The sequence below is a fragment of the Bos indicus genome, chromosome 24 (assembly GCF_029378745.1).
Source record: "Bos indicus isolate NIAB-ARS_2022 breed Sahiwal x Tharparkar chromosome 24, NIAB-ARS_B.indTharparkar_mat_pri_1.0, whole genome shotgun sequence".
Lineage (NCBI taxonomy): Eukaryota > Metazoa > Chordata > Mammalia > Artiodactyla > Bovidae > Bos > Bos indicus.
Genome location: NC_091783.1, coordinates 23,928,326 through 23,941,477, shown reverse-complemented (window position 1 = coordinate 23,941,477; position 13,152 = coordinate 23,928,326). Strand labels below are relative to the sequence as shown.

General features: G+C 35.2%; 1 protein-coding gene across 1 annotated transcript in view; it reads left to right on the top strand.

Annotated features, from left to right (window-relative positions):
• The window catches only part of ASXL3 (ASXL transcriptional regulator 3), a 195,966-nt gene that overhangs the window by 59,898 nt on the left and 122,916 nt on the right, over window positions 1-13,152 (top strand). Inside the window, 1 exon segment of the mRNA XM_070778764.1 lies at window positions 12,411-12,519. Within this exon segment, the coding sequence (XP_070634865.1) occupies window positions 12,411-12,519 (109 nt within the window).

Below are 13,152 nucleotides of genomic sequence, written 5' to 3'. Positions count from 1 at the left end.
ACATGTTAAATAATAAAGAAGTTTAAAAATCACTGTACAGCTTATCTACTCTATAGGACAGTGGGAACATTGCATGATTATTAAGAGCATTTAATAGTCTGTGCAACATTCAGAACAAAAAATATAATCTATGGGAAACTTTATCATTAAGGTTATTAAGTAAAAAAGCATGCATCTACTGGTATGCAATAACAGCCCTCACTTCTGTTGAAAATAAATTTAAAATACAAAAGCATAGAATTGAATCTACACATATATCTGAATAAAAATAGGAAAAGCTCTGGGAGAAAAAAAAACATGGTACATCATTAATAGTCATTATTTCAGAAGCAATGGGTGTTGCTGGGAGAAGTTGAGAGTGGCTTATTACTTTTAGTCTGTATAATGATGTACCTTTACACTTCCATATAATTTCTGTGTATATATGGATTTACATGGGGAAAATGCTTAAACCTTAATATAAGCTGAAATAGGGAGAAAGATCTAATAGAATTGGAGAGAAGATAAACTGTGCATTAAAGAACAAAATTATCAATAGTCTTTATTTTTTCTGTTCTGAAAAATTTTGAAAATATAGCAAAATATCATAGATCAACAAGCACCGGCTGGAATTAACAGTTGTAGACGTAGTGTCATATTTGCTTTGGATTTCTTTTAAATAAAGTCTGGCAGAAGAAGCTGGAGTTCCTTTGATTTCCTTTTTTACTCAGAGTTAATCTTTGTTATATGTTTGCTGTATACCATTGTGGCTCAGAATTTTATAATTTCACTGTGTACATATAGATTACGTGTATCTATGTCTATAGTTATTATGTTCTGGTGAACATTTAATTTACTGACAGTTTTTTTTTCTCCTAAAAAAATTAAGGACTGTGAGTGTGAGTTGAGTTTTTCTAGGGACTGTACCAAAAAGTGGGATTGCTGATTTGCAAAGCATGCACACCTGTTTTGTTTTGTTTTCCCTCTAGATATTGCCAGATGTCTTTTCAAATTGGCTGTCAGTTTATATTCTCACTAGGGTATTTCATAGTTCCTATTTCTGAATCTCCTCAGCCAATTTCTGGTATTGCCATGCTTCAAATTTTGTTCTGTTCTGTAGATTATGAAATGTTAAGCTTATCACCAGTCCCTGAATGTTTTCTGAGCATCCAAGTCTGACAGCGCCCTTATGAGGGGGACACAAAGAGTCTTGATGAAGCCAGCGTCCTAAGGCGCTTATTGCCTTTGAGTCATTAGATATTAGATAGCCCAGAACTAAATGCTATAGTCACAGGACAGGCTGTGATGCCTATAGAAGTTCAGAAACCATTTCTACAGACTAAAGAGTTGATTAGAAGTTTTTAGGAGGTGAATGGGAGCCTTCTTTGACAAATGAGTAGGAAGAGAGGCGAAGAGACAGGTGGCGTGGCTAAAATGAACGACATGTCAATTGTCCAACCATTTGTAATTGCCCTTGAAGCCTTAACCAGAAAGATATTAGTAGAACTTTCATCTTAAAGCTATTTAAAACTCATCACATATTTTTAAAAATATTTATTTAATTTTAATTGATTGATGATTGGTTTACAGTACTGGTTTGGTTTCTGTCACACATCAACATGAATTAACCATATGTGTACATACGTCCCCTCCCTCTTGAATCTCCCTCCTACCTCTCACCCATTGCCAACCCTCTAGGTTATTACAGAGCCCAGTTGGTGTTCCCTGAGTCATCCAGCAAGTTGCCATTGGCCATATATTTACATATATTAGTGTATGTGCATCCATGCAGGCTTCCTCTGTGGCTCAGCTGGTAAAGAATGCACCTGCAATGCAGGAGACCCCAGTTCAATTCCTGGGTTGGGAAGATCTGCTGGAGAAGGGATAGGCTGCTCACTTGGGCTTCCCTTATGGCTCAGCTGCTTAAGAATCCACCTGCAATGCGGGAGACCTGGGTTCAATCCTTGGGTTGGAAGGATCCCCTGGAGAAGAGAAAGGCTACCCATTTCAGTATTCTGGCCTGGAGAATTCCATGGACTGTATAGTCAGTCCATGGGATTGCTAAGAGTTGGATACAACTGAGCAACTTTCACATTCCTGCATCCATGCTGCTCTCTCCATTTATCTCACCCTCTGCCTCTTCTCCCCACCCTTGTCCATATGTCTGTTCTCTGTGTCTGCATCTCCGTTGCTGTTCTGTGAACAGATTTGTCAGTACCATCCTTCTGGATTCCATTATATGTGCATTAATATACTGTTTGTGTTTTTCTTTCTGACTTACTTCACTCTGTATACTAGGCTGTAGGTTTATCCACCTCATTAGAACTGACTCAGATGAATCATCATCACCTATTTTAAACTCATCATTTTACCGAGGAACACGTTGAGGCTTAGAAAAATGAGGTCAGCCTCTCAGTTATCCAAGTGTCAACAATAAAATAAGCAGGGGATTTGTTGGGTTATTTAACGTGGACATCCAGTTGACCTTCAACATGACTAGATAATGCAGGAGTCCAAGTGATGCCCCATGTTTTCTTCCTCTGTTTTGCTCTGCTTGACTGTGGTTAGTTTTGTTCTTGGTAGGCTCCCTCCTTGTTGAGGCGAAGGTAGTCCCTAGCTAATATGTTTTTTGTCCCTTTACAGCTTATGTTTCTACTGAAAACAATGTATGCTCATTCCCTTTATTTCTATATGCTTCCCCAAAGATACTCAAACTCCTACCATCTGGCCAGATAGTTACCAAGGCTAGCCTTTCTGATGAAGTCAGAACCATTTCAGTGATGGCTAAACTAAAGTAAGGAAAGTTCCTAGGAGAAAGGAATGCAGAGCGTGCAAATATACTATGGCTACTACATAGCCTGTGTGATATGTTGGCTGTTTGACACACATGATTGTAGTCAGGAGTTTAAATAGACTATAGAGGATATTCAGTGTGCGGTTGTTGTGTCCACAGATCCATGATTGCAACAGTTTTTATAGCAATGATTACGTTCATTTCAACAAACACCTTCTGAGTACCTTGGGATTGCTTGTCAAATAATAAAAGATAGACAAATATGTGTCTGTCCCCCGTGGCATTCCCAAACTTGGAAGTTTTAAGGGCAGGAGAGTTAGACGCATAAACGGTTGTAATGAGAAGAAAATGTGAGGGATATGCAAGGTGCTGAGACTGTTGTACAGTGAGGGAGACACCCTGGTATCACGGAAGATGTCACCATACAGGTGGTAGCTAAACATTTTATTTTGAGTGATAAATGGAGCAAAGAGTGGGATGCATTTCCAGGCAGAGGATGCCGGAGGAGCCAAAACAGAGAGATGGGAAACTGCAGAGGCACATGGTTTACTGAACTGCATCAGATTAGAGGATAGTCTCGGGGTTGGGGAGTAACCTGAGAGTTGGGGAAGGTGGAGATGAAGGAGTTGCCGATCCTACCATAGAGGATCCTAATGACTCTATGCTTCCTGTGGTAGGGAGTGAAAAGTACTGATTGTAAAGAAGCAGTCAGTCAGTCTGGTGTATGTCAAGGCCTGAAGCCTGAGCAACGTTTTATTTGTTTTTGTCTTTTAAATAGGAACATGGCCCTGGCACCAGTGGGTAGATGGAACTGCAGCAGGCAGACATTGAAGGCAGGGGTAGGGCTAGGGTTTCTAAAACTGTCCTCTTGTGATGTAAAGATTGTTTGAATTAGGATGTGAGGAAGTAAAAAATGTAAATTGAAAGATGAACTTTGTTGAGGCAGAATAATTCTAATAGTCTAAGAAATGCTTCGTTTCTGGGTGATGAAGAGGAAGACCTTACTCATTGAATGAGAGAAATAGTCAGGAGGAAGCTCTCCACTGGGAGAGATGAATATGATGACTTTCATTTTAGGTAATATGATATTGCAAATATAAAGTATTTTCATTTATATATGGATACTGTTTGTAAATTTTTCAACGCTGTTTAAAGTACCTGGATGCTTTTCAATTTTGTAAGTCTACACAGGGAAAAATAATCACACTCCATTATTTTTTTCACAGAGAAACAACTATTTTATATACCTTTCAAATAATTTTTAAGCATTTTGCTAATGAAATTAAATGTTCCTGGGAATATGACCACTAGGTACTATTTCCTCATGACCCTAACCATAAATATAGTTCAGCATTTCCTCAAGTATTTTTCTTGGCATACTATAATCAGAGATGTTGCTACATACTATTGTGGAGAAGATTTTTAAATTATATATGCTTAGGAAACACTGAGTTAAGGAGGTTTCTGGAGTTAATGTAAGATTTTTCAGAGATTTTAGTGTACACTGTTAATGTATTTGCTGAGTTTGCAAGAGGAGGATGCATTTTTTTCTGAAACTCCTTTGACAGTTTTTTTGAGGAACACTTGGAACTAACATTCTAGAGCACACATTCAGAAATGCTGTGGTATTGGCCATTACCAACAAAATGAGAGAGTGTGAGTATGAGTAGCTACAAGTAGAATGCAGAAATTAACATTTCGATACGAACCTGTTTTATCATACCAATTGTGCTTACACTGCTGTTCTTTAATATATGAAATCCATTGTTTTATTTTATATGGTTTTTTTTTTTTTTTGGCTTAAGTGAAAATACTCTGAGACTACAGTTGTAGGGAAATAGTATAAAGTCCTGAAGAGCCATCGAAGACCATGGGTTGGCTGCCTCTGCGCTGGAGTTGGTGATAGAATAAATCCACAAATGATTGCCTCCTTAGAATAAATTAGGGATAACATCTAAATTCCAAATGATTTTCTCCATTTTGTGACACATGCTTCAAGGCTCTTTTCTCCTGAATCCCTTGTCATTTCATATGTATTCAGAGAATTCAGTTCAGCCCAGCCTACATTTCTGTTCTGTGCAAAGCACTGTCAAGAGTGCAAATTTATTTCAAGATTAGCTTCACATATATAATGTGCTCAATAAATATTTATTCAACTAATGGATTGTGTTATTCTTTAATGATCTAGTTCTGCAAAGAGGCATCTCAATTATGGTTCTGAATTCTTAACCATATTCTCTCAGAGGTCTTTCTTCCTTCATTTTCATAGGGTAGCATTACCTGAACAAGACAACCAACAATGTCATCTTCTGTAACCTGGTTCTTTCATTATATTATTTGGAATTTACCCTAGGGGAGTCAATGTTACAGACAATATTAAATGAAGATGAAGCCAACATCTTATTCTTTTCTGGCATCTGGCTTTCCTTTATGTGTTTCCCTCAAGTGTTATATATTCACTTGTGGTATCCAAGGTTAGTTAAGTGGAAGAAACAACTCTACAGACAGAGAATTGGGGGTAGTCAAAAGAGCATGGGTGTTGGAATCAGAGTAGAATTTGGATTTCAGCTGAATCACTTTGTTGTTATTTGACTACACTCTGAGTCTTAACCTCTCAGCCTCGGTTACATCTGTAAAACTAGGGATCATGCTTACATTTTATGGGGACTGTAAGGAATATAAATAATAGTGTGAAAGCCCAGTCACATTAGAGATGCTAAATAAATGGCATCTATAATAATAGATATTTTTAGCATCTTTTCTCTCTACTGAGTAAGTTATTTTCAGTATTAATCACATGTGAAAGAAAGGCTGTGGGAAAGGAATATATACACTTGCATATCTTCACTTATTTTTGCTAGTGAAACAAAAATGAAATTAAACAAAATTTTACCTGAGTAAGTTCTTTAAACTACAGAATATTTAATTTCTTTCCATTTGCCATCCTTTGTGTCTCTAGATGTTGGTTATTTTGGGGCATAGTAGTTATCATAATTGTTGTTCAGTTGCTAAGTTGTGTCTGACTCTTTGCGACCTCATGGACTGCAGCATGCTAGGCTTCCCAGTCCTGCACTGTCTCCTGGAGTTTGCTCAAACTTATGTCCATTGCGGAGAAGGACGTGGCAACCCACTCCAGTATTCTTGCCTAGAGAATCCTGTGGACAGAGGAGCCTGGTGGACTGCTGACCATGGGGTCACACAGAGTCGAACATGATTGAAGCGACTTAGCACACATGCATTCATTGGAGAAGGAAATGGCAATCCACTCCAGTGTTATTGCCTGGAGAATCCCAGGGATGGAGGAGCCTGGTGGGCTACTGTCTGTGGGGTCGCACAGAGTTGGACACGACTGAAGCAACTTAGCAGCAGCAGCAGCAGCATGTCCATTGAGTCGATGATGCCATCCCACCATCTCATCCTGTCTCACCCCCTTCTCTTCCTGCCCTCAGTGTTTGCCAGCATCAGGGTCTTTCCAGTGAGTCTGCTGTTCGTATCAGGTGGCCAAAGTGTTGGAGCTTCAGCTTCAGTATCAGTCATTCCAATGAATATTCAGAGTTGATTTCCTTTCATAATAACTCATTATTATTATACATAGTAATAATAATTTATAATTGTTAAACACAGAGTATGCCAGACACAATTCTAGGTGTTTTATGTATTCTAACTCATTAAATCTTCAGAATAATCCCCTATGAAATAGTGACCTTTGTTATCCATATTTTGTAGTGGTGAAGCCTGAGACCCATAGAAATGAAGTCTAAAGTCATAGAGCTAGTAAATGGTCTATCCTCAGCTGAACTCAGGCTAATTGGCTTCAGAAGCCAGAGTCTCGTTCATTGTACTGCATTGCCTTTCCTAGTGTAGCCTGTCACGACATGCATACAATTGCTGGTATCCAGATACACATGTGGTATATCCTTCCCTTAATGTCTATAATCAAAGATGACCAGCTCACCTCATATTTTACTTTGAGGTCTTTAAAAATTATAATTTAGATTATATGCTTTAGCTTACATTTTTATAGGACTATTTCTAATTTTCCTTATAGATACTATTCTAAAATAATACTGAGCAAACTTTTGTCCTTGTATTGATGTTTTGAAATTCTTGTCTCCTAAAACAAAAGGTCTGTTTAATGAACATGACTATAGGAATCACTGTAGTCTCTCTAGTGGTAGCTTCATTGTGTCCATAAAGTGGATAAAAGGTCTAAGTTCAAATGCCTGTTTATATTCCCCAAAGAATATAATTTTACATTGTTCAAGCCAATCAGAGATGCGTGTTTAGGTTTGGAGTCTCAAACTATTTCTCTAAATTTAAGAATTGTGCAACATATGTCACTTGGTAATTATTTCTTGCTTCAATATCCATACCTAGTAAAAGAATACTTGGGACTATGTTTCCAATTTTACCCTACAGACACATTGAATAATGAAAAGCATGTAGGTATTCTTTATAAAGAAATATGCAAAATATCTTCCTTTTAAATGACTCATCTCTTGAATTAATTGGTTGTTCTTGTTTATTTTTGCATGTTTATATGGGGTTTGAAATCAGAGTAGAATTTAGATTTCAGCTGTTGTCTCTTAGCTAGTTGACTACAGTGAGATTCTTAACCGCAGCCTCAGTTACACCTGCAAAACTTGGAATCAAACTTACATTTTCTAACTTAAATCTTTGTTATTTGTCATATGTCAGTGCCCATTAAAAACCTTTCACTAGTGATCCAAGAGGTACTGTGAAATTTGAGATACTGTTCTCATCATCCAAATCAAATTTCAGACTTTCTGTAGGTCCTTTTTTGGTCTAATATTCTGTGTGCTCAGCTTCTTCAGATAATGTATATGTATGTAGGACTCTAACTTTCAAGTTTTTTTTTCCAATCATTTTCAAGGGTTCCAGACTAACAGTGTTGTTTCTCAGAGTAAGAAGTTAGTTTGCATTTACACCCAGGGCTGATTCATGTCAGTGTGTGGCAAAAACCACTACAATATTGTAAAGTAATTAGCCTCCAATTAAAATAAATAAATTAAGTAAAAAAATAATGATGTACTCAATAAATGCTTAATATATTTGCCTTTCAAAAAAATAAAAAGTTAGTTTGGCTTTGACTTTCTAGGATAGTTTTTAATCATCTAGGTTACTGATTTATCAACTGGTATAAACTGCGTGTCTGTGTGTTTAGGACTTATCCACAGTCCGTGGTAGAAATAGTTTTCTCTTCTCCAGTAGTAGTGACTTGCCCATTGAATATGTAAACACATGCATAAGGCCAAGGGTACATTATTTGTTTTTCAGTATTTTCAAAAACATTTTTGGGAAGTATAACATATATAAAATGAAATGACCAAATCCTAAGTAAACAATTAATTTCCACATAATGAACACTAATATTCTGTATAAAGAACTGAAACATTACTTCCATCTCAGAGGTCCACATAACTTCCTCTTAAAAACATATTCTTTAAAATTAAGACATTTTCTCCTGGCTCTCGACACTGAAAATACTTGAAGTATTATTAATTTATTTTAAAGAGTGAATATAAAATTGGTTCAGTTAATTTGTATTAATAGGACTTAGCACAATAACTGATGAATAATGCTGCTTAATAATCACTCCTTAAATCTGTTGAATTTTTAGACTTAACATTGTTTAAGATTACTTTTTTCAATGTTCCCCAAATTACAAAGCAAGATTTAAAAATGTTTTCAGGAAATAGCTTCATCTGAAATTTTTATGAAGAGATGCTTAGTAAAATAAAGTAGCTTAAGATTTGGATTACTTAATTATTGCCTTGTAAAGCATTATTACTTTTCTATGGAAAGGAATGATGTTTTCTTTGTCGTATCTAAATATCCTTCCAATTGCATTCCCCAGGTATTTTCTCTGGTTTTTAAAATTATTAAAATAGACCAACCATTCTCTGCACCAAGTGTGCACTATTAGTAAAATTTTATATGTTCTGTCAGCAATTTGATGTGATAAAGCAATGGTTTTTCTGTAGTTCACACAGCACTGGGGCTCTGCAAAGCATCTCTGGGGGTTCTTTGATGTCTAGACAGTTTAAATTATGCCTGCTCCCCTGCCTCCAAATTTCACCCCGTTCTGCTTCAGGGGTTGTGGGAAATGAAAACAAGCCAGAAGGGTTCCACAACCCTACAGTCTAGGGAGGAAGACAAACAAATAGAAGAAGCTGTATATCTATCCTGGCAGGTGTATAGGGAAGGGCCTAGTTACAGGGCATGGCAGAAAGAAAGGAACTGGGGGCAAATAGTGTCCTGATTGTTTATTTCTAATTATATTCCCAATATGGCGCTATCAATATATGAGCATTGTAGACAGAATGAAAACATTATGGAAGTGTAGGGAAGAAAGTGGAATTTACCTTTTACTCCAGTCCTGCAGAGTTTACAGCCAAATCTAAGAGTTTGGTGTGTTTCTTGTATGCTGTCTTATTTATTGAAATAGTGGGATGTAGAATTGCATTTTAAGCTGGAAAACTAACTTTTTTTTCCCTTTTTTCTTTGTTTTCTCTTTTTATAAATTGGGATATCGCAATTCTTCCAATTCATCCTTTTAGAAAGTAAGTAACTTTTGAAATTTTAGAGATTTTTGAATTAAAATGTTGATGTGTTATTATTTCATATACACTATACACAGGCACATAGTCTATTCCAGAATTTTTTGCTTTCAGATTCTGACTTAGGCAATTAACTCGCATTGTGAGCAAATATTTTTTAATTAAAAAATAAGGAATATTACATAGAAGATGTCGATGCTCTCTAAGAATACAGACTTTTAACACATACTTGCCTCATCTTTTTTCATACCCACAATAAGACATTGTGTTTTTTAATATATACAGATATATAAATATATATTTATATCTTTCTTAAAGCTGGTCTAGGTACACTTGCTGAATCTATTTTTTCTGAATATTAAAATAATGGAAATACATTAATGAGACTTTTATTTATTCTTGTTCAATGGCAGTTACTTAGGACATTCACTTTTTCAGGGGAAGCAGTCCACAATTTCTAGACTCTGTGGAAATGTTGAGAATGATAGCAATAAGTAAAGGGTATGAAAGATTTTTAAAATTCACTTTCCTATGGATATGCAGTGGATGAAAGTTACCTTTCTTTCTTAAGCACTTCCTCTTTCAGTGCTAAAGTTTTACAGTTTTTAAATGAATGGGCCATTTAATTTGATTTTTTTTCTATGAAGAAATGCAATTGATATGTTTAAAACTAAGTGACTAATCAGGATGAGTAGTAAAATTTGCATTGAATTGCAAAATATTTTTAATTCTTCTGAAATGCAAATGTATAGTTTTAAAATAAAGTGGATTTCCTTTTTGTTTTGGGGAAAATTACAGTAGTCTTTGAGACTTTTGGATATCCGTGTCATGTGATTATAAATTATATATTTTAAAAATATTTCCACAGTAAATCTTGAATTTATTGAATTAATAAACAGGATAGTTTAATAATATATTCATATTCAACAGAGCTTATTATTTATATGAAACTGGGTATTATCACTTATGTTTGAAACAAGCATAGCCTTAAACAACTATTTAGTAGTCAGTTTATCTTCCACCATTATCTTTGGTTTACTGTACCTTTGAAAGAAAATGTAAATTATAGTGATATTAAGTTTATTCAGTATTTTTTAGTTGTCTTTAAATCTGTATTATTCTCTAAAATTCTAAATCTGAGTTCTTGAAATTGTGTGTATTAGGACCTTAGGAAAGAGGAACAGGAAGAATGTGTGTGAGGTTTGAAATGTGAACAATTAGTAGTATTAAGTATTTTTATATTTCAAAACCATCTACATTGTTTCATTTATATGTACAGAATTCTATTTTACTTGTAATGGTAACATTTTCTTGCCAGGTCCCTACAGAAAAATCTGTGTTTCTGACAGTTTTGCCAAATTAAAGCTCCACAAATCTGGTATAATAATTCCCAGCTTCAGATTGCCTGTGCTTTTTCTGAAGAGAATAATGATAAAAAAATATATTTTACAGTGTTCAGCGTAACATGTATAGCCTTGTTTATCTGAAATTTATTCATGGACAGCTATTTCTGGGAGATGAATGTATTTTACTTTATAAGGAATGCTTGGCTCACTTTACATATGAGCAGAACATCTTTTGTGAGGAAAAATAATGAAATGAGGTCTGTAGGCTTGCAGAAGCTTCGAGAGGAAAGCTATTACATAAACTCCCAGCTTTGTTTCCATGTGTACTTCGCTGTTCTGTGTTGTTCTGTGACCAAACTTATACTAGGGCGCTTGCTTCCTGTCAGACCAAATGGAAATGTACTGATGTGTTGGCATAGAGAAACTGTTTCCTAAATTAATAAAGTGTTCTTATTAGAATACTTATAAACCTTTATGACCATAGTGTGTATATATGCTGACTGGCTAGTAAGTGTGTTGTGGCAACTCAGCAAATTTGGCTTTTTTCATTTTATTGGTGAGCAGTCATAGTAAGCAAGAGATGGGACAATCTTGGTTTTTAGAACACTTTTAGTTTAGTCACATAAAAATATGTTTCTATCACAGAAATTCACTTCGAAACCTTGATATCCCAAAGGTTCTCTTGTCCAAGGATATCTTGGATTATATACCCAGAACCCCTAACTAGGTGAATGGGATGGGGAGTAGGGTTTCTAATCTGTATTGATTCAACCAAATATTGATCTTATAGCATATTAGGAAGTAAAGTATATATGGAAACATAAGTAAATGCAAGTAACAGTTCTACCTCTAAATTCTAGTATACAGGAATACCAGTTTACAAACAAAACACAAAAGAAGTTCTAAAGTTATCCCAGAAAATATATATGTATTATACATTTCATAAACATCTTTTTAATTATATGAATTCATTTCAGTGATGTTTGTACATATGTGTTTTGATATTTTAATCAATATTTAATACTGTTTAATTCCTTTAAAAAAAATCTGTTTTCACAGTTCAGTCACTTACTTTTTTACTGCAGAATATTATCATTAGCTGGGTAGGATTCCCAAACACATATTTTCTTTATTTGACAAATAAAGAGCTGAGGAAAGAATGTCACTGAAGGAGCACAGATATAGATTTTTATTTGGCCTTGTGAGAAGTGCAATCCCATGAGTAACTTAAATACTTGTAATTTTAAATCAGTTCTTCCCTGGTTTCTTATTGTTCTTTTGTTGCTTTTCAACCTATAGGATGGAGCTGTCCTTGAACTTGGTTTATTTGATCATTCAAGTGCAACCATCAACTTGTCTGTAATATTTAAAACCTGAGGCTTCATGGTATTATTTGCAAAATAACACCACATAAACGTTTGGGCTTTGGTTTCTTTGAAATATAGAGTTGGTTGCTTTATGAATAAAAGCATAATTTCAATTCAGGAGACTTTTTGCCTGAAGCCTATAAGACAGATGCATCTGATTAACTTTGGCGAAACTGGACTGGCCTGTTATTGTAATGTAGATGTTTTCGGGGTTGGGAGGATATTTTAAAAAGGCAAGCAAGAGGGTCTTTTTTTTTTTTTTTTCCCTAAGAGACTGAGAACGGTTTTGCCCCAGAAACTGCGTCTCAGACTGCTTCATTTTTTGCACACTTTTATTTTCTAGTGGAACTTCTCCATTAGCCTGTCTGAATGCAATGCTTCACACTAACACGCGAATCGGGGATGGAACATTCTTCAAAATCCCTGGGAAGTCAGGCCTCTATGCTCTCAAAGTAAGTTGGACTGTTCTGCATATTATGTCTGTTATTACTATGTATCATTCCTTTATTCAGACATGTGAAGGTAAACAAAATTAGATTTGGGTGAGGGATAGAATGATCCCTTTGCCTTTTAAATGTTTTCAGATGTCTTAAAAATGATTTCATATTAAGAATAAACAATGACATTCTTCTTTAAAGAAAGCATATCTGTGGTTTCACTCTAACATATAGTAATGGAAAATGGTTGTGGCTTCCTTGAAATTCTTGATTCTTAAAAATTTACATGGAGGACCGCCATGGTTCATCAGCCAAAAGTTTTAAGATGATCACAGTTGCCAAAAAACTATTTGACTTGATGATTACACATTGATATACCGGCTTCACACCTGTATGTCTGTCTTTTATAAAAATAAGAAATGTACCCATTCCTCTTGAAAATTTGCTGTTTTAAATGTTATTCAGATTTGAAAGAAATAGTGATCTCTGGGAAGTTTTAATAAAAGCTTTTACTCATATGAGAAGAACAGAGAAATTAAAAGCTTCAGATAACCAAGTCTTAATGATTTTAGTGTAATTTCCATTTACATCTGGAATGGAAATGCCATGTAAGATGCCAAATTCCAGAGGACAAAAGCTGATACAAAT